We start from the raw sequence: 23,150 nt of genomic DNA, 5'->3' as shown, positions 1-23,150 counted from the left end.
ACTTGTTCCGGTACCTATTTGCGTCGGGTGTGCTGCGGAGGCGCACGTCCTATCTGGTCACGCTGCACAGAATAGCTGAGTCAACAAAGAACTGAAAAAGCGCGTATGCTAGGTGCAGACACTGCGCCTAGACTCCTCGAAGTTACACAACGCCTTGCCGATCTGTCTGACTTGCTCAGCCCAGCGGCCGCGGCATAGTCGGCTTATTTTGGAAGAAGCGTCAACGGAGTGCACCCTTTCACTGGCTAAAAGAGGCCGCCGTTTGCCAGATGCATGTAGCCATATGAAAAGAGCAAGCAGCGATCCGTCGACTGCGTGAGTGGCTTCTTCCGCCTCATGCCGCGCGGATGGCGTCGCTTATGGTCATGACGAACCGTACAGACTTCCCTACGGCATTATCAAGCAGGATGGTGCACTTGGTGTTTGCGGCGTGAGGCCGCTTTGCGGGCCTGTCCCGGCATGCCGGTCTAGTCATGCGGGGCTTCTCGAAGGGAGACCGACCCTATGGCGCTGAATAAGTCCTACAGAGAAGGCGCACTCATATCATGCGATATACCTGTGCTTTTCAGTGCAGTGCAGCTCGAATTACTGGCCTGGTCTATCCCTCCTGAGGTTTCGGGCGGCCCACGGCGAAGGCGAACCAGAGCCAGGGGGATCGGCCGATGCTGCATGCGCAGCAAGATGAATCGACGGCCTGTGGCATTGCATCTGCTTTTTCCTGGATTTTTTACCCGGTCCCTTGTCTTTCTGTGCATTTGCAAGATATCTTAGTAATTTGAATCACTGTCGAGCTCGGCGCACCATCTTGAGGAGCCAGCAATCCGCGGGCGCAGACACTGCATGCAGATGCGCCACATGCAGGGGCGAACAGGAGCCTCGGTACGCGACCCTATGCGAAGGCTGCGGTTTGCTTCAGCCACATCTCCCGTGAGACGGAGAGCCGTCAACGTCCCTGAATGGGATCTGGACACATCTTTCCGGCTGCTCCAGCTCGATGCAAACAATCGATTGCGGCAGTTTCTCTTCCTGCAGCGGCTTCCTCCGGGTCACATCAAATCGTTCCCCGAGGAGCCAAACACCCAGGGGGAATCAGCTTCCTGCCTGCTTCGCGCTCGTGAGAAGTCGTGAAAGGGAGTGCACGAATCTTTGTGTTTGACACGGATTCTCACTAACAATTCATGGTGTGCCCGAAGGTTTGGCTCTGCGGTGTATGGACACCCAGCTGGACATCGCATCCAGTAGAACGCTATCGGGGCCTCCGGGTCTGGTATTGGCGAGCACGTTCTCGCTGTCCTCCCGCTTTTTGTCTGTCTCTGCTGTAGGTCTGGAGCTGTTCACGCTGTGAGAAGTTGTTCTTAGGTTTGCCGTCCTGTTATCACGCTGCCGGCTTTTCTCGTCCAGTAGACATGCAGTTCGAGCTCAGCCTCCTCACTTTCTAAGCGGCGCCTGATTGGCCGTTTGAACGCCATTATTCACCACACGCAGGGGAAACACCATCTCGTCAGAAATGGCTTCACTCTTTTCACTAGCCCCTTCGTTTGGGGCGGAAGCAGCTCGCAGGTCTCTGCCGCGGACGGCGTCTCGCCAGGGAACTGCATTCTCGCCGACGGTCCGCCGTCCATGTCGCCTGTCGGCAATCAAAGAGGCCGAGACCTCCCTTCACTCCCCTTCGTGCAAGGGAGAGCCTCGTTTCTTCGGCTGCGTCAGGCGAGTAGGAGGCGCAGCAGCGAGCGGACAGGCAGAGCAAGGCAGCCGGCGGGGAGTTCGACAGAGCCTGCAAGGTTTTACTGATTGCAGCTCCTCATCGACACCTGGCGGGCACAAACGTGCGCTCGCTGTAGCGCCCCTCCAATGCACTCGACATCGCAGGTCTTGTGCGTTTGCGCACCTGGATACCTCAGCATCTCCCGCTTCGCTCGCTCCACCAAGTCTCGCCTCTGGGCAGCCGCAGGGCGCCGGCGCCGACGTCGCGCCCGCGTTCGCGGCCTCGCCAGTCTTTACTCCAGCCTTCCGGTGGCCTTCCGCCCAGCTCCCGTCTCGCCTGGCGGGTCGGCGAGCCGCTGTCTGCGTCTCGCGCGCGCGTCTGGCGGGCCGGACGCGACCCGCGGCTTCCAACGGCCAGCTCGCGACTGCCGCGCCGCCGGGGGCAGACGAGGAGGAGGGCGTCGTCTCGCTGTCTGAGCCGCTCCCGCTGACACCCTCCTTCGTGCCCTCTGTGGCGTTTGCTGCGCACAAACCGGTCCCCCTGGACTCCCCTCTGTCTCCGAGTCTGCACGCAACCCCGCAGGTGCGCCGACCCGGGAGCGTCGTTCGCATGAACGAAGTCATCCGCCACTGGTGGTCGGTCCCCGCCGTCGGGTTCAACAGCGTCCTCGAAGTCCCCATTTACCGCTTCGAGCTCTTCCAGAGGCGAAACGAGGAGGCCGAGGACAGCTACGAGGAGGCGCGGGAGGAACTTGTGGAGCATCCAGACGAAGAAGGGTGCGTAGGTGAGTCAGGACGTCCATCCTGTCCCTCGATGCCGCAAGCACTCCTCGGGGCGACCTGCAGGTCGGACCCCTGCGCTTCCCCCGAGGCCACTGCGAGCGCACAAACATACGAGCGTCTTTACGGCGTCGACGGGCTGCTCCGCCGAGCTCGTAGAACGGCCGCCTTAAATCCTCGCCCTGGTTAGCAGCGAAGGCGCCGAGAGGCAAGCGAGAGTCGCCAGGCGGCCCCTCGTACCGAGTGCGAGCCCCGGCTCAGCGGCCAGCGGGCTACTCAGCAGCCGCTGTCGGGCGCAGTGGCGCCTCCACAGCCGCACCGACGCTGCCGAGAAAGAATCGCGTGCGTCTTTGTTTGGTGGACGCGGAGTTGCACTCGATGACGCCTACGTGCCTTCCGTGTCCTCTGACTGCGTGTGCCCCCAGTGCTGCCCAACGACATCTTCGGTCTTCCGATACGGCCAGATATTCTCTATCGGGTAAGCTCGAACAGGGAGACTAGTGCCGTCGCACAGCACCCTCAGCAGGCGGCACTTCTCCAAAAGCAGAAGAAGCACTTGTTGAGTCCTCCCATTTCTCGTCGTCCGCAGACACCCTTCCCCACCCGGCCCCTTTTCGTGCCTGCTGGCAGGGCTTTCTTGCGACATTTTTATCCAGCGCCTTCGCTCTTCTGTGCCCTCCCCGCTTCGCTTCGCTTGCGTTCCACCTGGCCTTCGCTGCCTCGCTATTGCTTAGCTGGCGTGTGAAGCCCCCCCTTCTCACGCTGTTTCCCGAAGTTATGTCCGTTTCGCCTACTGTCAACTCTCTCGTTTTCTACCTTCGTACAGTGCTACTGGTTTTATCGGCGCGCCATCGCGGGGTGGACCGAGCGCATGCAGCTCTTCAAGCGAGAATGGCCAGGCAGCAAGAGGAAGCTGAGGCCGCAGCAGCGGTCAGGGCGAGCGCGTATTGGATGGAGGAAGGCGCCAGGGAAGTACGTCGGCGTCAAAGCGCATCCCCTCCGCCCCCACGACCAGCGCATCAAGATTCCCAAGCGCCGTAAGCCTCTCTTTCTTGCGATCTGAAAATCCCGGATACCTAGCGAGAACAGCGATTTTCCACTCCGCTGCATGCGTAAGCCCGGCGAGGGACACCAAGGCGAGTGGTTCATGTTTCCTCCCAGCAGATTTTAAATGCCTGGCAGAAAAAACCACCACATTTTCACGCGTGCGCATGCAATTCCTGCAATCCCGTATGCGCGGTTGAATCGCCGACCAAGCTTCTAAGGTGCCCCTGGATGTGGGGTTGACGTCCACAATAACGCGAAGTTTAGAGAGGCCCGCGCGGCTTTGTGTTTTCCCTTCGCTTCGGGATGTGTCTGTTGCTGCCCAATACTCGTGTCCAGGAGTCGTGCTGCGCGTGCCAGACTCAACGTCCCGCATCGGGTTCTTCGTGCCTCCCCATGTAGCCCTCAAGCGGCCCTTATCGTTTCGCAGATTTTCCGTGTCTCAGTTTGCCTGGCGCTAATTTCGCCCTCCTCGCATGCATGTTTGTGAGACGCGAAGAGGTATGCGAGTGGGCTTCGTCAGGTGCGAGAGCCGCGAGCTCGGCCGGGGATCGCCCTTGGCGTGAATGCAGGCCCCGGTCTTTGTCGTGTGTTCCAGATAACGCTTTCGATCGCCTGGTGTCTGCTTGGTGTCTGGTGCTTTTTCGTGACTCTGCAGTTCTCTGGCAGGGCCTGAAGATAATGCTCTCCGCCAAGTTCGCGCAGGGTCAGATCAAGGTCGTGGATCACTTCAACCTCCAGTCCCACAAAACAAAGCACTGCGTCCGCCATCTCAGGCGCATTCTGGGTAGGACATGCGCATGGCTTGTCCAGGCCTCGTATGCGTGCGTCTGCTTCCCTCCCCAGTCGCTGTGTCGAGTTCCCTTTAGTGCTGGTGCTCTCTCCACGGGGCTCAGAGCATGGCCTTGGTGCGTGCGAGTCGTTCGCTCTCAGCAGGGGGGCACGATGAGCAGAGTCTTCATGTGTCACGCGTTCACCGTAGTATCAGAGAGAGATCTCTCTCCTCCTCACGAGGGGCGTTTGTGTGCACGACGCAGAGGCTCAGGGAAGTCACTTTTTCACCCCGTGTTTCGCCTTGCGGATGTGCGACAAGTTTTCATTTTGTAGATTGAGGAGCGGCGTATCGGACGTGCGATCGCGTTGTTTTTCGTTTCTCTTTCGTCTTTCAGGGCGAAAGTGCCCGTCCGCCCTCCTGGTCCACGAAGGCACGACGGACGTCAACGACAACTTCCGCTACGCCACGGCTCATATCCTCGCTGTCCGCAGAGAAAACGTTGAGGTGAGAATGGCCGACTGGGAAGCACCGGTTTCGGTCGGAGGTTCGCTGATGCCTGCGGCGAGCGTGAAGCGTGCGAGGCGCGGGTCGTCGGCGGTGGAAGTCTCCATTTCGGCATTCCAGTGAGGAATCTCGCAGCTTTCGCGCTCTCTCGCCCGGCACAGGCCAGTACCCGTGGACGCATGCGACTCCAAAGACATGAGCAAGGCGGCGGTTCCTGCCCGTCTTCGGGCGGCGGTGAGCGAGCAGCCGAAAAGTCTGGCAGTGGAAGGTGTTTCTGTACCCTCGACAGGCTGCTTGGGAACTGCGGCTCTTCTTTTTTCTCCTCTCCACTTGGTTCGTGCTGCAGGGCGTCAACGTGTACAATCTCTTGAAGTACCGCCAGCTTGTCATCACGGAGAAAGCTTTGCTGAAGCTGATTTACAACATCCAGACCTACCCCGAGAAGCGCGGATGGCTGCCCAAGTACGCCACGCCCGACGGCCGTCCAGCCCCGGTCCCTGAGAAGGTCGAGGGCTGGGATCGCGAGTGGAACGAGATGAAGGAGAGAGAGCGCAACGCCAAGTTCAGCAAGGTACGTATGAGTCTGTGCTCAGTTCACCATTTGCGGCGTCTGTCTGGTGCGTTTCTGAGGGCAGACCCTCGAGCAACGGTGCTGCGTGCGCATCAAATGCGCGGCCGAGCCCGCTGGTTCTACAAGGAGAACGTTGCGGCCTTCGCCGCCATGAGCTCAGGGTTTTAGGGTCGAGCAGAGAGTTTCCGTTGTTTTCTTACCGTTTGTTCTTCAGGCGCTGCTTCGAGAACGAATTCTCAAATGGAAGTGGTCCGACGAGACAAAGGGGGCCATTGTACGTCTCAGAAAAGACTGCCCCTCTCTCTGGCTACCAGCCTTTCGCAGGTTGCCGTTAGTTCCGCTTAAGGAAAAGAGTTGTAGCTCTCTGTATTCGCAGTCAACTCACGCGTTCATTCGTGTGGTGGCCGCGGGTAACCAGACCACATGCATTTGCTCCATGGACTAACTGGAATGCGTGATTCCGGATAACAGGCACTCCGATCGTACGGGGTGGAGTAGCAACATTCTTGCCTCTCCTCCATTCCCTGATGTGATGTGTATTGCTTTGCCTTAGCGGTCGCTTCTATCTGCCCTCTCTGTGTGCCGGAAATCTTTGCGCTATGCGTCTCCAGAAAATCTCACGCGTCGACCCCTTCAAGGGTTTCCGCCTTGCGCGGTTCTCGCTGCACCAACCGACGATGCCGTGGGAAAAAGTCGAAGAAAGCTACGTAGTAAGGACTGAAGGGATCGTGGCAACGTCCTGTCTCGTCGCACCGCGCGTCTGCGTCTTGTTTGTTTTAAGTTGTCTTCTCAGCTACCGCGGACAGGCGCCTTTCCGAGCGCATGGCTTCGTGTGCAGCTCCCGCGCGTTCGAGCGGGACGAACAATCTCTGCGTTTCACAGCAGTGGCGTTTTTGTCTTCTGTTGTGTCTCATTATGCTTGCTGTCGTGCCACCAGTGGGAGAGTCGTCTCCGGTTTCCTTTAGCATCATTTCGCTCCTGCAGCTCCGGTCTCGGATATCTGCGATTTCGTCGTAGCTGATAGCGAGCCGCGATGCGTTTCCTTTTTGCTTCAGGATACCGACCCGCTGGAAGAAGATGAGGAGGGCGATGTCTTTGACGAGGCTCAGGCGGAGGTGCGACCAACGCTGAGACAAACAGTCAGAAGAAAATGTGATTTGTTGAGTCAGTTCCGGGTGCTGTAGCCGAGCGTATGACAAGCGCAGGGATGCGGCGCGATTTGCAGAGGAGCACATGCCCCGTGGAAGCAGCCGCGGGTAAATGGCCTCCTCAAAAAAGCCGGCAACACAGGGTTTTATGGTGAGGGCAACCAGGAACTGAGTAGCGGCCCGCCGATGTAACAACAGGAATTGCACTTCGTTATCAAGTGCATCTTGGCGGACAGAGACGGAGAATGCGGCAAGAAGAATGCTTTCTCAGTCCTTTTCTCGGAGTTCACTTCTCTCTTTGCCTGCACACAGGAGACGCAACGGTTGGAGCGCCTAGATGATGAAGAGCTTCCCAGTGCGGAGGCGTTTGATGAGACGGATCTGAACGGTAAGCGCGCATCAATAAGCTCTATCAGGCGTCTTTCGCCGCAAAGCCATGGAAGCGTCTCTAAATCGGGCACTGTTTGTCCGCGAATTCGGCTCCCATAGAGGAGGACAGAGGCAGGCTAAAGAGCTCACTGCACAGAAATCGTCTGCGAGCTGTTCAGTAACGGCAGTGTTCCTGATACGGCCAATGGATATGTATTTATGGAAATCCTCTTTCAGACGTTCCACTGGCAGAGCGAGTGACGAGATCGAAGCGCCTTGAGAACTTCAAGATGGAGCACTCTGTAAGCAGGAATTCGCGTTCAGCTGAAGACTTGGCTGTGAATGACGAAAGCAACAGCGCGGACGACTGTAAAGACGAGGAAAGCGGTTTCTTGCCTCCTGTGGACAAGTACGTCACCCGAAAGAACGGGAAATGAACAGCCCGCCAATGCCACACAGCCGGGTCTGCCATTCTTTGCAAGTCCTGTAATGCATGCGCACAGATCTTGCCATCTCTCCCTCGGGGATCAGTGACCGCAGGCGCTCTCCGCGCCTAAACCCTAAACCCAGAGCGCTGCTGCTGTCCCTGCCACTTTTCTGTCCGGAGAAAGGTTCTCGCAGTTCTTTCTAGTCTCAAGTTTTTCCTCGTACATGCGCCATACTTCACCAGTGTTTTCTGCAGTTCTTGTGGAACGCGTTGAATGTTCGTTGTGGGGAGAGCCCATACAACGTGCTTCCCCTCAGCATAACCAACTGACTCTGAAAGGCCAGTTGCCTCATGCAGATCGCAGTAGCCTCTCAGTCCACACGCGAGCAGCAGAGTAACCGAATCCCGGTTCCTCCGGTGGGAATCAGGATGGAACACTCAAAGATCAGCTCGTATCATTAATCGTTGGTGCACTGTATGACCTGGAATCGTCGTCGGGGCAAAATGTCGCGCTCCCTGGAAATAAACAAACCCCATCTTGCAAGGCCGTTCTTCTGTTTACCACATTCGAACTGAATGGTACGTGGCAGAGCTTCCTGCCACCGAATCGTATGGTAGCTCTCAGTACCACGAAACTTGCCGAGGGTCACGGGAGAGTCTCTTAGTTAATAGGGTCGCCCCGACACCTGTACGCTGTTCGCTCGAGTTTGAGGGTGCCAGGAACGTGCAAGTCCCACAGACGAGTGGAAGCCCTTCATAGGCAGGACAATCGCTGCCATCGCGCGTTCACATCGAACTGTGACCGCTCGTTTTCGGCGTGCATGCCGGTATCCGTGCCACAAAATCCCCACTGAATACGTATTATGCGTTCTGGCATGTGCCAGGCGTCCCGTCTACCCTCTTGCAACTATTACGTGCTAGCAGAATCTTTTGAGAAGGAGCAAAGCAGGAGATTGGAGCTACAAACAGGTTCACACACGCAGTCCAAGCTAGGGGACTCCACACCTGGAATGTGGGGAACGCCTCAGAAATGGCACGATAACTCGTAAACGCGTGGCGCGGTTCACAACAACGCAAGGGAGCAGGTTGTTGTTGGAGGAATGCGCCCGGAATGCTGCGTTTCTTCGGAGGCAGGCAGTGGGCAAGGTTACGGTTTCCTCAGGGCTCCTTTCCCGTTCCCCGCGAGGCGAAAGGTCACTTAAGCAGTTGCCTGGAAAACGCAACACGGAGTGCCGGTGTGTAAAGTCCACGAATCCTGGCGTCGTTGACCGATTTTTGTTAACCTGCTGGCAGATGAAAAGGTTTGGTCGCGCAACTGGAATTAGTGCCCGAAATCGAACACATCTGCGGTGTGAATCGAGGTGTCGTCGAGTTGAGACTTTTGGTCTGCAGCGGCTTTCAGTCTGCTGACACTTCGCGCAAGAATTGCGCTGGACGCATGTGCTTGCCTGTGGTGCTTTGTCCACGCGAAAAGCGAATATAGATGTCTCCCCCGGGCAACACCTTCACACAAAAGACGACAGAGTTCCCTGTTTTTGGTTCTCTGTACTTTTTGTTTGTGGGCGACTCACCGTCCCGGGGTCGGGAGGTGTTTTTTGTCTCGTGTTGCGGTAGATGACCGAGCTGTGCTTCGCGCCGTTTTTTGTGCGCGAAGCGTCCACTTTTCCTTGAAAAAAAGGTCAATTTCCAGGCTTTCTGCAGAGTCTATTGTGATTTCCGCAGACGTCGCCCATATAGAGACCTTCTTCTCTCCGTATTTACCACGCGAGCGTCCCCGTCCTTTTACGCGTCACTTCAATGACACCGCGAGCGCCGCCCCCCTCCTCTGTGACTCCTCCCCCTTCCGCGAGTGACTCGCCTTCTTGGGCACGATCGCGTGCGTTAGAGGGTCACTCACGAGCCGCGCCGGTGCAGCCGCTCTCTTCTCCTGGTGCTTTCGAGTCGTCTTCTGCAAATTCCGGCTCTCATGGAAGTCCCATCGCGCCCGGCTGCCTCCACGCTCACGACAACGGCAGCCGGGGCTATGTTCAACCTGTAGTAGCAGGTGCAGCTCCTCCTCTCTCCTCCCCCTCTTCGCCGCGAGCCGCCTCCTCTTCTCCTGACCCCCGGCGCCTGGCGGCAGGCGACAAGCAGGGGAGAGTTCTTCCTCTCAGAGGACGGTCTCCCTGCGAACGCTCGCTAGACTCCGCGCAGGCTCCTTCTTCGTCTTCACACAATTCCGCGCCTTCAACACCCTCCCCCTCCCTCTCCGCCCCCCTTCCCTCCTCCTCTCGGCGTCCAGCGAAGCGGCGGTGCCCGCCCATAGGTTGCCGCTGCGTGCCGGTTCCGAAGGAGCTCTCGGCGTACTGCTGTTCCTCTGAGCCTTCTTCGCTGTTGTCATTTTGGTTTGAGCCGCGGCTCTTCTTCCGCACGTGGCCGTTCGAGGCAGCGGTGCGCGCCTCTGCCAAGTCGTCGTGTCTGCCGGTGCCTCCCTCCGTCCGCTTCAGTTTTTCCTCTTCGGTGCTCCCCAACCTCATTCCGATTTTCGTCTTCACCGTCTTCCCCTTCCTCTCGCTGTTGTCGCTCTACTGCCTCGTGCCGTCTTCGCACTTTTTCATCCTCTTTCTCGCCGCGCTGCCCTTCCTCCCCCTCGTCGGCCTCGGCGTCGCCTCCTGGCTCTTCTTCACTCTCTCCTGGCTCGCTGTCAAGCTCGCCGCACCCGCCTGAGGAGACGCGCGACGCTCCGCTGCGTGTTCTTCGCTCCTTGCTACAGCCTCGACGGAGGACGAAAACGCGCACGATTAACTCGACGCGTCGCTCCCCATTCGGTGGCCTGGACCGTTGACGCTTTGCAGTCCCCACTCACAGCAACCGTTGCGAGAGAGGAAAAACGCCAACGCAGAAGCGCCCTTTTACTTCGCCTCAGGCAGGCGACGTCCACAAGTGCCAGACAAGGGGCATGACCCGAAGCAGAAAGAATGGGCTGCGCCGGAGTAGACGACACATTGAAGCTGTTCATTTGGTCTTTGTAAGGAGAGAGGACCTGATTCTACTGCTACGCGACAGCGCAGAGAGGGTAGGCAAGAGACGAGTTGCATTCGGCAAATTCTGATTTCGCCTCGCAGACGTCCGGCCTCCGGAGCCCAACCGACGCGAGGCCAACAGCGCGTGCACGAGAGCATGTGTAGAGAAGAGGAAGTTTGGCGGTCTGAGAGAGGGGCGGCAAGACGCGCGGTGCGTGGAGCGTCAACCGCAGGCAGCTCGACTCAGCAAGGGCGCGGAGAGATCGCGATTCGTCGTCTCTGGCGCCGCAACAAAACGTCCCAAGGAGGAGAGGAGATGACGCTTCCTCCTCCGCTGGAGTATCCCTTAGCCTCACCTCCGCAGCCGTGCGACGCACGCTTCAAAACTCCTCTCTCGATTCCTCGTCGCCTCCTCGCTCGTCGGCTGCAGAGGCTTCTCGCCTGTCGTGTCCCCTCTCTGCTCCCGCGTCCTCCTTTTCCTCGCAGAACTGCGCTGTGCCGCAGCGCTGTCTTCGCCGCCGGTCGCCCCTTCCCTCTCGTCTGGTCGGAGGCTCCTCCGGCGATCGCTGTGAGGCCTCCCGCGACTCCGCTCCGGCGGGCTCCATCGCGGAGGAGGGCGACGCGCCTGCGCGTCCCCTCGCCCTCCCCATTTCCTGCTTTGAAGCGTCTGCTTCCGCCTCGATGGAACCCTCGCGCGGGCGGAGGGCCTCTCGCCGGGCGAGGGCTTCAGGCGACAGCCCCGGAGCGGGCGCTCGGCGCGGGCCCTCAGAAGAGACAGGCGGTCTCCGCGAGCCAGGCGACGCGGCCGCGTCCGCTGACGAGGTGGACCGGGGGTCTCCGCAGAACTCGCGAAGCGATCGCAGGCAAGCCGCCACGCAGGAAAGCCGGCTCTGCGAGGCGCCGGGAGTCGGCGAAGTCGAGAGGGTCGCGGAGACTCCAACGCGGCTGCAGCTGTGCGCGACCTGGGCCGCCGAGGAGGTTGCAGCCTCGGCGGCGCCAGGCGCGTCGCTGGAAGCGGCCGCCGCGAGGGAAGCGAAGGCGTCCGCGCAGAAACTGCGAAGTCGCTTCTTCGAGCTGCTGGAGGAAATCGCGTTCGACCGGGATGGATTTCTCTGCAGCCCCTTCCGCGCAGTTCTCTTCCCCATCTTGACTGGCTGCGCGTCCCCGTCCCGCGCGGCGCTGAGGCTCGTCGCCTTCCTCCGCGCGCGGCAGCTCGTCCTGCGTGAGCTAGAAGAGGCCAGCGGAGAAAGGGGAGATTCGCTGCGGAAGGCGAGAGAGGAAGACGCGACAGAAACCCAGCAGCCCGAGCAAGAAGGCAGCCGGCTCACGCTAAGAGAGAATAGAGGAGAGAACGTGGGTCGCGGAGGCGCAGACGTCCCGTCATCCCGCAACGGTACCGGGCACGGCCGCGCAGCAGAGAGCCACAGAAGACGGAGAAAGCGGGCATTCGTAATCGAGGACGAAAATGAAGAAGAACTGCAGGGGAAAAAAGAAGAAAGGCGTTACGACGAGCGAGGCGAAGAGGCTCGCAAGAGAGTCGCTGCGAAGCCAGACTCTGCGGGGTGCCGCATGCAGGTCGCGAGCGCGTTGGATCGCCAGGCAGAAGGAACCCTGGAAGGGAGGGTGCTTGACGCACCGCAAGGGAGGAAACGGCACGCCGAGGACATGGAAGAAGAAGAGGCCGCAGGATGCAGGCGCATCACCGCGAATCGCGATGCCGGTGGAGTCTCGCACTCCCAGGAAAGACACGCAAGCGACACCCTGCGAGCTGAGCTGTGCAGAGACACCCTCGTCGCTCTCCAGTTCTACATCCGCCTTTCCGCGTTGTCTGCCGCGTGTCCCTCAACCCGTGCGACCCTCGCGTCTGCGGGTGAAGGGGCCGCAGACAGGATCCAGGGGCGGCCTAACGCCGGAAGAGGGAACGAGGACGAAGAGGCGCTCGTCCGGCTTCTGCAGAGGCCCGCAGGCGAGAAAGAAGGCGCTGCGCTGCTGCTTCTCTGCCTCAGCGAGGCCTCCCCCCGTCGCCCGCCTCCGTCGAGCCGCCGCGAGACACGGCGACTATCCGCCACCTCGGGGTCGGTTCCCTCCCCGTCTCCACGCGCTCTCAGCGCCGTCGCCGGCGGCTCCGCTGCCTTCGACGAGCAGGCGGCTGCCTGCAAGGAGGCAGAGGAGACTGAGCGACGCGGCTGCGAGACGCTGCGGGCGCTGAAGGCCGTGGGAGTTCGTAGGGGCGTTGCGGACTCAAGCCCCCTGCTGGCGAAGCTGAGGACGCCGGCAGCATCGTCTGCCACGTCCTCCTGTTTTCTTCTCCCGGGGTTTCCGCTTGCGGCCAGCGCGAGCCACGCGGCGGACTGGACGATGGAGGGCGAGCTGCTGGCGGCGCCCGCGGAGCGTGAGCAGATCGCGAAGGACGTTGCGCGCTCGATGCACCAGTGGCGGATGGCGGATGAGCCTGCGTGGGAGGAAGAAGAGAGACCGGCGTCCGTCGAGTTCGTGGAAGAAGAAAACCGACTCGGAGAGGCGAGGGCGTGGGAAGACGCAGATACGCCGCGCGAAAATGGCGCGGCGGAGGCGACGCACGCGTTGGTGGGCGCCGGAGGGGCATGCGCCGAATCAGCTCGAAGGGGTCAGGCGCGGAGGCTGTCAACACAGGCGACAAGAGGTGGGGCGGACGAGCGCGGTGAAGACCAGGTTGGGGACGCGACGTGCCTGCGAGACGCACTCGAGAAAATTCTCCTGTCCGTCGTCGCTCGCCATAGCGGCCGTCTCTTCTACACGCAAGGCATGCACGATGTCGCCGCCGCGCTGCTTCTGCTCCTGATCAACGCCGGCAGATTCGCCCTCGTCGTCGTCTCGGCGCCTTCCGCGAGTCACGCCGCGGCGTCGTCAAACTCTCTGAGGTCCGCCGCATGCGTCTCTGCATCCGCCGAACTTGCATCCTCCTCGCTGAAATCTTACGCGCCCGGTCGCCAAGCCTCTCGCGCCTCGTCTCTGGCTGCGTCCCCTGCTCCCGTCGAGTGCACGTTTCCGCCGTCCTTCGCCTCGCTGACTCGTCTGCGCGCGCCCGCGTTTCGCAGTTTCCTCGCGCGGCACCCCGCGCTGGCAACCCACCTCTCCGAGCTTGCTTTTTCGCTGACCGAGCGTCTCTGCGTGTTTCATCTCTGCGACTTCTTCGCGGCGTCGCTGGACGCCTCGCTGCTTCCTTCGCTCGCGATCCTCTCGCTCATTCTGCGGCGCGTGGATCCCGAGCTCCACGCAGTCTTCCTCTCCGCCTCGCCTGCCTTCGCCGAGGGCCCTCGCGCGGCCGCGCACGCGGGCGACGCGTCTACGGACGAAGAGTCGCTCTCGGGCAAGGAGGAAGAGGCAGCTGGCGCCCGTCGGTGCGGTGCGGGGGCGGCGGAGACCGGGCGCGCGACGGGGAGCGATGACGTGTGCTTCCCAGACGCGTTTGCGAGCTCGACAGGCGCGGAGCTGCAGCCCTGTACGTCGTGGCTGATCACAATCTTTGCGCATGCCTTCTCGTCCTTTCCTGGGATGTGCCGCGTGCTGGACTGCTCGCTGGCCGCGCATCCCCTGTTTCCGCTCTACTTCGCGGCGACGGTCATCTCCCGGCAGCGGCGCGCCATATTCCGCGTCTTCGAGGAGACTCTGGTCTCGCCGCTCTTCGCGCCGCTGCCGCCGCGCGTCGCGCAGGCGCTGGCAGGGAAGACCGCGCAGCTCCACGAATCGCGAAGCCGCGCCGAGGAGGCGGGCGGCAGGGATTCAGGGGGAGGGCAGCGAGGCGAAGAGGCGGAGGCGCCGCGGCACCCACTTGACGGCGAAAGCGTGGCGCGGGTGCTTCTGGAGGACGCGCGGGACCGCTGGAGGCGAAGGCGAGAAAGCGAAGAGAGAAAGAGGCGGCGGCCCGCCGGGGGGAGGAGGTCAGGAGAGACGCTTGCCAAGGCCGGTGAGGCAGGCGCCCCTCAAAAGGGTGTGGAAGAGGAGACGCTGCTGGCGGCCGTGCGGGAGAGCCTCGGCGATGAGGTCTACGTCAAGCTCCACGCGCTGATTCAGCACATCGACTTCGACGCGTTGCCGCTGAACGAGATCCTTAGCGACACCCGCAGGGCCCTCCGCGACTCTGTGCCGCCGGAATCCGTTCTGCGAGAGGCGAGGCGTCTGTGCATCCGCCTGCCGCCCTTCTCTCCTGTTTACAACTTCCCGTTTCCGTGGATGCGGCCAGGAGGCAGGTCTCAGCGCACCTGTGCCTCGCCCGTCCCTCCCTCTGCGTCGACGCAGCCTTCGGCCTCTTCGCCGCCCTCCTCTGCGCCCGCCACTTCCGAAGCGCCCGCCACTTCCGAAGCGCCCGCCACTTCCGAAGCGCCCGCCGATCCGCGGCGTGCGAGTCCGATGCGTGCGTCTCTGGCGTCTCGCATAGCGGGACACCAGCGCGAGGGCTGCGGGGAGGGCGACGGCGTCCTACTTACTGCGCACGCCCTCGACTACTCGCCGTCGGTCCTTGAGCATCTTCCGGTTCCTTCGCACCTCGCGTCTCTCTTCTCCCGCCAGCGTCGCGACCTGCGCGCAGAGGCGACAGGCGGCGAGCCGGGAGGCGAAGGCGAGGCGCCCGTGGAGGCGTGCGAGGGGGGCCCTCGCGGGCGTTCGCCCTCTTCGGTGGAGGCCCTGGGCGCCGTCGCGTCTGCGGGCTCCCCGCATGACCTCACAGACCTCTCTGTGCCGCACAAGTTCCGAAAAAAGGAAAGCCGTAAGAGGCGAAGCGGCGCCTCTCCTCCGGTCTGCGCGTCGCCGCGCGCAGGGTTGCCTTCTGCTGTCGCTGCGCTGTCTGCCGCACAGGCCGCGACAGAGCGAATTGCCGACGCATCGGCCGAGGGAGAAGAGGAGACGCGCAGGCGGGCGCCCTCGCACACAGTGACGCCCCCCCTCTACCTGTACGTGCCTGTCGAGTCGCGGCCTCCCGCACTGCCGCGAGGCGGAGCAGCAGACGGGAACAGTGCGCGCAGGCGAGACGAGGAGAGTCCGTTCTACCCGTCGCGCTGGACGCGAATTGACAGGCTGCATGCGAAGAAGCGACGCGCAGAGGCGTCTGCGATGTGCGACGAGGCGCCCCTGAGCGGGAGAGTCCCTCAGCTGTTTGGTGTCCGTGCGGCCGTTTCCTCGGGCGCGTTCCTGCTCCAGCAGGCGACGACCTGGGTGGTGAGAGCGGCTTTTGTGTTTTTTCTCAAGCTCCTCTTCGCCGGGGGGCTTCCGCGCCCTGCCGCGTGGGAGCGCGAGGCGACCCGCGCTGCGAGTAAGCCCCGCCAGAGTGGTGCGTGCGCGCAGAGACCGGCAGATGCAGGAGCTGGCGGACGCGCGAGGGAGAGCGCCAGGAGGGGAGAGCGGCAACCGGCAGAGCCCACAGGCGCGGCGGCCGAGCCTCCTCCTCGCAGTCGATCGACGCGGAGAGGGACATCGGCAGGAAATCCAACGGAGGAGCACGCAGACGCGACAGGCGCTTGCAGAGCGCCAGGCGTCCGCTGGGCGTGGAGAGACGCGCTCATCCGATCCCAGAATGCGCTTCTGCGTCGTCCCTTCGGGCGTGTGCACGCGGTAGAAAAAATCCACGAGGGGGAGGCTGTCGCCGTAGAGAGGCCGAAGGCCCAGAGCGAGGCCCTGAAGCGGCGAGACAGCGGAGGGAGATGGAGTGCGTGGTCTGCTCTTCGAGAGGTCCGTGGCTTCGCGCAGCGCATCGGTCTGTTGTGGATCTCCCTAGCTCTCCTCGTTCTCGTTGTGGCCGCGGTCCATTTTGAGAGAGCCTCGTGGCAGCCGTCGTCGCTTGCCGCCTGCTTCTCAGCCCTCATCCGGCGTTTGGACTCCTTGTTCCCGTCGCTGTAGCTGCGCAGAGCTCGTCAGGAGAGTCCCCGTGCAGCGGCGGCGGTTTGCGAGCCGGCGGCGACGACGCTGAGGGCGTCAGCGACTTCAGACGCGTCGCGTTGTCCTTTGCGGCCGCGCACTCTCATTCTATTTCTCACTCTGATCGGCGGCGCGGAGTTGGGGTGGGGGAGGTGCCGTCGCCCGCTAGAATCGTCGTGGGTCGGAGCGTTTTCTCTCTATGCTCCGTTTTGCACGCTGCCTCGTCTCGAGGCGCCGCAGGTTTAACTTTGTGGTTTAGAGAGTCTGGAGCGTTGGATGGTGCCCACGTTCAGCAGATGTGTCTCACGCAGAACGAAAGGCGACAGGGATGTGTCTAGTCTCCTCACTTCGCGTTCAGCCGACTACGCAGCGCTGCGCCTTTTCCTCCCGTGTGGGATGGGATGCCAGCCCGCGTGGAGACGAAGGGGTCAAGCAGAGAGGGAGAGTGATGTTGTGTGTCTTTCGCGTGTTTGATTTTTAAAACGAAACCCGCACGCGCGTCTGCGCGCATTTTCTACTTGCTCTGTGCTGAAATCGACGCATGCGGGCGTGCCCTCGCGAGCACCAGATTCTCTCTTCTCCGCGAGTCGCAAACTCGCACTTCAAAGCACAGCTGTCTTCCTGTCGCTGGGCACTGACTCCAACCTCATCGTGGCAGCTGGTTGTTCTGGAAGGAAATCAGTCATAACCCAGCAATACGCATATATATGTTTTCGTACCTAAACATATGTATAGATATGCATGCTATATATATTCATAGATAGTTAGAGATAAACGCGGGCGTCAGGATGGGCTAAGATGGCGTGCCTCCTCATACTGGCGGTGGATTCTTCTAGAAGAAAAGAAATCATGACCCAGAATAAATACATATCTTTTTGTTCGTGTGTCTCTCAAATGATATAGACCTGCATGCTATATACGGATAGAAACAGAGAGATATAGATACAAATACGGCTGCCAAGATGAGCTAACAACCCGTCCGCTCTCAGTATCGCCGAACTCGAGTGAGGAGAGAAGACTGCAGGCAAGTTGGGCAGTTGCTTCATACGAGAGCGCTCATCCCAAAACGCGACGTTTGAGGTTTTCAGGAAACTAATATCGAGATTGAGTGAAAGTCGCTGCGCGACGTTTGATTCCCGCGGGGTCGCTGCGCGCGCGTTCCCTCCCCACGAAGCCCGAGAGAGGAAGGCCGAGGGTGTTTCAGTCTTTATATTGCAAGCTCCTCAAGCCTCTCCCGGCAGGACGTGGAAGAAATGATAACATTCCTCTTCATCCAGGAGCGCGACGACTGTGCCGCAGTTAGCGCACTTCACACGGTGCGCGGACTTCCCCCCCTGTAGCCCGGCGCAGACGACATCTCCGTCTGTGTCCTCGTCTTCGCCTTCCGCGCGCGCCTTGCCGCTCCCCCCGACCGACAGCTGCTGAAGGTGCTTCAACACGCTGAGCTCCTCCTCGCGACCGTCACTCTGCGCGTCGCCTTCTGCTTGAGACGCTTCGCCCTTCTCAACCATCTCGCTTTCCTCGGAGTCCGCCGCAGCCTCGCGGCGCGCAGTCGGGGAACCCGTGGGCCTTCGCGCGTGCGAGGTCTTTTGAGTCGCGCCCTCTGGCGCGCGCGGCTGAACTGTCGCGAAGGAGTCGACGACGACGTTGCGCGCCGAGACTGCGCGGTACTGAAGAAGGAACTTGTCGTGTCTGCAAAGAAGACGAATACCGAGTAGCGATGGGTAGGGCGCAGCTGCCTGCGGCATCTAAAAAACGGCAGAAAGAGGGTGACGAATCAAAAGAAGCAGCTCGTCTGAGGCGTTCAGCACGCGGCCTCAGAGCTCAAGGGCTAGCTCGAGCAAGTCTATTTTATGTATACATATATATATATATATTTGACTAAGGTTTGGAGATTTTAAGCGTTTCCGTATCTACCCAAGCACATAATTAGATATGCATCCCCTAACTTACACATGTATACAATTTCTCTGTTATGAAGACAGGTGCGAAGAAGATGGGCTAAGAAGGCTTGCCTACTCGTGTCGCAGGACCACGAAGGAAAAGAGACGAATGCAGGCAAGTTGACTACATGAATATATAGAAATCTCTCAAGGGTACTGGCAGAGCCTGCAGAGGAGCCCAGGAGGAGGACGTTTTTTCTTCCGCGGATCTGCGGACTGACGAAAGAGGCACCTACCTCTGGCACTGGTAGCAGACAGGCGTGAAGCACCCTGGACAGCAGAGAATCGCGTCTGTGGCTTTGTCGCCGACGCGCAGGTGTTTTTGCACCCATTTTTCATCTTCATCGTCGGCGGAGGTGTCGTAAAAGTCTCCGCCTTCCTCGATTTCCTTCTCCAGTCTCCTGCGCAGCTCCGCGTCGAGAGCCTCGTCTTCGTCTTCCGCCTCCATGTGACCCTCCTCCGGGGCGCCGCCCGCCGCCTCTTTGGGGTCGGGCTGCAGCACCGGGCGCAGCTTCGGTTGCCTTTTCTGGCGGGCGGGATCCGCTGCGGCATCCTCGCGTTTTTTGAACTCGTTCTGCCGCCGCTCCATCTCTTCGTCCTCCTCTGTGCGGGCTAGGCGAAGGCCGCATGAGAAAAAGGGCTGCTCGTCAGCCTCTCTCTTGTCGCTTTCGCGGGGAAGCGCGCGTTCCGGCTCTTCGCTTGGCTCTGCTGAAGCGCCGCGCCTTTTCGAAAAATGTGCAAAAAGATCTTCCTCGGCGCCGCCGACAGTTCGAGAGGCGAGCCGCCAATCCTGGCTCACCCCCTCCGACAATCTGAGCGCCTCAGCGCCTCCCGCGGGCGAGGAAGAGGCGGCGTCCGATGAAGAAGAAGAGGAAGAAGTATCTGAAGTCTGGCGGGTAGACCTAAGGTACTCGGCGAGCTGCCGGAGTGCCGAGTTCGAGCGAACCTTCTCTGCGTCGACCGCAAAGAGAGAGGAAGAAGCCGCGGCAGAAGACGATGCCGAAGAAGCAGATGGAGACACCCCAGGCTGGGCAAGTCTGGATAAGGGCCCCCTGTCCGCCGATGAGAAAAGATTTCTTCCTTCGCCCTGAGGCGCTCCCTCTAGCGACCAAGCCTCCGTCGGAGGCGAGGAAGTCGGGAGGAACTGCAAGAGCGGGTTCGACCTCTCCATGTTGTCGGATGCTGAGAAAGGCAAGATGGAAAAGAGAAACAAAAAAGTGGAGAAAGAGGAAAGGCAAGAGATAGGAGCAACTCGCAAGTGAGTCGAGTTCTCTGCGTGCATACGAGGAGTCGGTGCGCTGTGAAAAGAAGTGAGAGAAGACGTACGGCGCTTCTCGTGTCTCCTGGTCGCGCGCTTATTTGTTTTTCTTTCTCACAGCAGAGGTGCCGGTAGACCAACCCGCGACGGCTATTTCCTCTGTCGCTTCTTCTCTGAGTTGTTTTCTCCCTCTAAAGTACCTCCACCAAGTCGTTTTCGCGTCGTTCTCGTCCGCAAGTCTGCTGCCGCCACTGCGGACGAAGACTTTGCGCTTGTTTGCCTCGGTGAGACCGTTTTTATCCGAGGCTTTTTCTCCCTTTACTGTCCACGCACCTCTTCCCACGTTATCTGCCGACGCGGCGCTTCGTTGCTTCGCTTCTCGTCGCATCCACTGCAGAGGCCCCAGCGTACTTCCCTCGCTGCCTGTTTTTCAGTGTTTTTGCTTTTTCCCCTCTCCGGAGGCCGATTGCAACCGCGTAACTTCGTCCTCAGCTGCAGTTCGTGCGCGAGTGTCATCCACCTCTTCGCTGAAGCCTCGCCTGAGCCAGCCCGCTTCAATCTGCGCGCAAACCGTCAATTTTTCCAGGTTAATCCATGTTAAGATGACGGCGTGGCGGGCGTAGTCACACACATACGGCATCGCCTCAGGTCCAGTGTTTGTCGGGGATCGCAGCGACGCATTGCGGGCGCGTGCCGGGGTTGCCCTGCAGAGAAAATGAAATTTCTTCGCAGCTGAGCGTCGCGCCGTGGCGAGTCTTCTACGGAGCTTCACCATCGAATTCCAAGCCCCTCGTGAGTCGCTGGGATCCCCGCGCGCCCGCGCAGCATCTGCAGGCTCGTCGCAGAGAGAAAGTCGCCTCAGCTTTGTCTCACGAGGCTGGCGCTCTTCGCTAGACCATGCCTCGTGTCGGGCGCCGGTAGCAAGGGTTGGCTGCTCCTCAGCGTTGGGCAAGCGGCGCTCGCCGCCGAAAGGGCCTTCGTCGTCGCGTTCTGCCTCTGCGCGTCTTTCGGCTGCCCACGATGGCGTCCGCCGCCGCGTGGTCGCTCGCCTCCCTCTACCCCGCGTGCATAGCTTGCCGCAAGCAGATCGACGCGTTGGTGGCGTCCTGCGAGGCCTCCGGCCCTGGAGGCCCCTCGGGGCTGTCTGCGTTTGAGGCGGGCGGCGCGCCGAAGGCCTCCGTAGCCACGCAGCAGCGGCTGGTCGCGCTGACGCGACAGCTGGAAAGGGACCTCGCACGACTCGACGCGGCCTTCGAGAGCGAGCGGGCGGCGCTTGCGCCGCAGCAGGCCTCGCTGTGGCGGCGACGCCTCGCTGCGCTCCACGAGGACGCGCAGGCGCTGCAGAGCGCCGTGGACGTGCAGCTCGGCTCTGTGTACCGCCGGCAAGTCGAGGAGAAGCGCCAGCGCGAGGCGCTTCTCGACGGGCGGCAGCGGGAGGCTGAGCGGACGCGGGAGGCCGAACTGAGCTACGCGCGCGAGCGCGACAAGCTGCATGAGAGTCACACGATGCTGGACGCCGTCCTCGCGGAGGGCCGCGGCGTCCTGGACAAGATGGTGCAGCAAAACAGCATCCTGAAGACTGCCAAGCGGAAAATCCTCGACATGAGCACCTCCGCCGGGCTCTCCGCCAGTATCATCGGCGCCGTAACCCGCCGCCAAGCCACTGACCGGAAAATCGTTTTCGCCGGCATGCTTGCGACGCTCCTCTTCTTCTTCCTCCTGTACCGCTTCTTCCACAGCGGCTCAGCTGGCAGCGCCGAGCCCACTGACGCGTCTGGGGACGGCGCCTGGGCGTCGGATGCCGCCGCAGCAGCGCGGAGGCTGGACGCTGCAGACGCGGCGACAGCCAGCGGAGAAGCGGGTTGGGCGGCGGGCGCGCCTGGGGACTACGGGCGCTGAGGAGCGCGGCCGCCAGACAGGCAGCGAAGGCCAGAGGAGAGCGACCGCCGAGCGTGCGGGGGGGGGGGGGGGGGCGGCAGTACTCTTTGGGGAGCAAAGGGCGTCTGCAGATCGGCTTGCTCTTTCAGGGGTTAGGACGAGCGAGACGGAGGCGCGGTGGAATTCTCTTCAAACGGCTTTAGGATTGATCTAAAGGACGAGGGAGCCAACGCGATAGAAGGAACTCGTCAGGCATGATTACGTTCGCATTTGAACGACAGGCACGTTCTGGCACGAGGGGGAGAGGTCGACTGGGCGGAAGCAAGCCTGGATCGCTACTGTCGGTGCGTGTGTCCATTCCTCCTCTCTGGCGGTCTGTCATCACCGTTTCTGTGCGGTGAATCTCTTGTGCGCCTGCGTGTGACAGGCGGAGCAAGTCATTTTCTGTTCGCTGTCTGCCTCCGGTCGTCCGCCGTCCTTCCGCCGCTTTGATTCCGTGGTTGTTTCTACTATGTTTTCCTCAAGTGCTCGCCCACAGGGGTGCTTTCAAAGTTTTGACAGCGTGTGTCGCATTCTCCTTGATCTTTTGTGAGCTGAGCGCTCGCGTTTAATTTTTTCGTATCTTCCTGTTGTTCTGCATGACGAACGAGAAAGGTGTCAGGGACGGGGAGACTCTGCGGACTCGCAGCTGGGATGGGCACGCACTCTCCGTCTTCTCGTGCGGCAGCGGAGGAGGAAGCCACGGTCAACCGCCTTTTCAAGGACTAGGTTATTTTCGTTTTCCTTCTTAAAATTCTACACTCGCGTGGAGTCATCCAGGCCCTCGAACGCAGTGCAGCTAAAACGTTGCGCAGTGCGCACCTTTTCAACCTAAACCCTTTAGACTTTTCCCAGTAGTGCCACGCAGCCACACGGAGGACAGTCAACCGCTAAAACCGTCGTAGCGTACGAAGCTGGCTCTCGACTGCAGCCCAACAGAAGCGGCACCGGCAGAGTTTTGAGCCGCCGTGAGACCTCGAAGTCCTTCCGCTGTGCACCTGGAAAGCTACGTCTACCCACATCCACCCACGCGATAATACATGTATATATGTACCCTAAAACCTATATATATAGATATTTTTTAATGTAGTCGTACGTGTGAAGGCCTCGCCGGTGGATCATCTGAGAAATTCAGACACGTGGGGCCAAGTCTTCGGCGGAACTCCAGTGCTCAGCTTTGCTTAAACGAGAAATCAATGTGGAATCGATTAGGCGCCCGCATGTGCTAGTGTTCCAAAACCAGGCTTTGAGCGCGTCTCTCAGCGAATGTATATACCACTGGTGCAAAGGCACATTTGGGAATCGAAGAAATGCCACAGAGCGCACATGCGACACAAGAAAAAACGTCTCGGCCGCCCTCGAGCATCTCTCTGCGGGTTTCCCTAGCACTGCTCATCGGGCCGTTCGACTCTTTACGTTTGCGCATGCGTCGTCGCTCCCAGTTCTGCTGACAAGGCGGGCCGAAGTTGTTGAAGGCAACCTCGACTTCCCTCCGCGAACCAGACGTATCCGCAAGCCACTCTTCCTTTGTCCAATGCCGTCGTTGGCACTAGTTGCTTTCTGTGGAATCTGCTTCCCCCTAGATTTTTGGCACTCACTCTGGCAAAGCGAGCTGCAGTAACAACCTGCCTTACGGACTTCGGAAGTCTGCTTCAACCTTCATAACATGTTGCGCAGGGGCTTGCTTGTCGTGACTGCAATTCCTTGTGTGGGATCACAGCCATAGTAGCTACGCTGGCGACATACTCATCGGCAAACGTCCTCTTACCCACATTGAGGAAGCGGGCGGGGACGGGGGGGTGCTGCTTGCTGCTGCTGT

The 23,150-nt window shown here is 60.5% G+C and overlaps 5 protein-coding genes across 5 annotated transcripts; 4 read left to right on the top strand and 1 right to left on the bottom strand.

The window, feature by feature from the left end:
• Nucleotides 1–1,507: 1,507 nt before the first annotated feature.
• On the top strand, nt 1,508–7,332 carry BESB_055560 (putative 50S ribosomal protein L4; the record flags this gene model as incomplete). Its single annotated transcript, XM_029363991.1, has 11 exons — nt 1,508–2,489; nt 2,910–2,962; nt 3,311–3,521; nt 4,187–4,315; nt 4,698–4,807; nt 5,154–5,378; nt 5,593–5,652; nt 5,990–6,088; nt 6,434–6,493; nt 6,839–6,914; nt 7,133–7,332. 11 exons carry the CDS (start codon nt 1,508–1,510, stop codon nt 7,330–7,332), a joined length of 2,205 nt encoding a protein of 734 aa, XP_029219914.1.
• A 1,787-nt stretch (nt 7,333–9,119) lies between these two features.
• Nucleotides 9,120–10,028, top strand: BESB_055550 (uncharacterized protein; the record flags this gene model as incomplete). The annotated part of the gene is made up of 1 exon (XM_029363990.1): nt 9,120–10,028. One exon carries the CDS (start codon nt 9,120–9,122, stop codon nt 10,026–10,028), a length of 909 nt encoding a protein of 302 aa, XP_029219913.1.
• A 251-nt stretch (nt 10,029–10,279) lies between these two features.
• BESB_055540 (uncharacterized protein) lies at nt 10,280–16,195 on the top strand (the record flags this gene model as incomplete). Its single annotated transcript, XM_029363989.1, has 2 exons — nt 10,280–10,329; nt 10,675–16,195. 2 exons carry the CDS (start codon nt 10,280–10,282, stop codon nt 16,193–16,195), a joined length of 5,571 nt encoding a protein of 1,856 aa, XP_029219912.1.
• A 1,241-nt stretch (nt 16,196–17,436) lies between these two features.
• On the bottom strand, nt 17,437–19,327 carry BESB_055530 (uncharacterized protein; the record flags this gene model as incomplete). The annotated part of the gene is made up of 2 exons (XM_029363988.1): nt 17,437–17,905; nt 18,393–19,327. 2 exons carry the CDS (start codon nt 19,325–19,327, stop codon nt 17,437–17,439), a joined length of 1,404 nt encoding a protein of 467 aa, XP_029219911.1.
• A 1,107-nt stretch (nt 19,328–20,434) lies between these two features.
• On the top strand, nt 20,435–21,313 carry BESB_055520 (putative SNARE protein; the record flags this gene model as incomplete). The annotated part of the gene is made up of 1 exon (XM_029363987.1): nt 20,435–21,313. The coding sequence occupies one exon, from the start codon at nt 20,435–20,437 to the stop codon at nt 21,311–21,313; it is 879 nt and encodes a 292-aa protein (XP_029219910.1).
• Between the last annotated feature and the right edge of the window lie 1,837 nt (nt 21,314–23,150).

This window comes from Besnoitia besnoiti, chromosome IV (genome assembly GCF_002563875.1).
Source record: "Besnoitia besnoiti strain Bb-Ger1 chromosome IV, whole genome shotgun sequence".
Lineage (NCBI taxonomy): Eukaryota > Apicomplexa > Conoidasida > Eucoccidiorida > Sarcocystidae > Besnoitia > Besnoitia besnoiti.
Note: the sequence above shows the minus strand (reverse complement) of the source record. Positions and strands in the feature narration are given on the sequence as shown.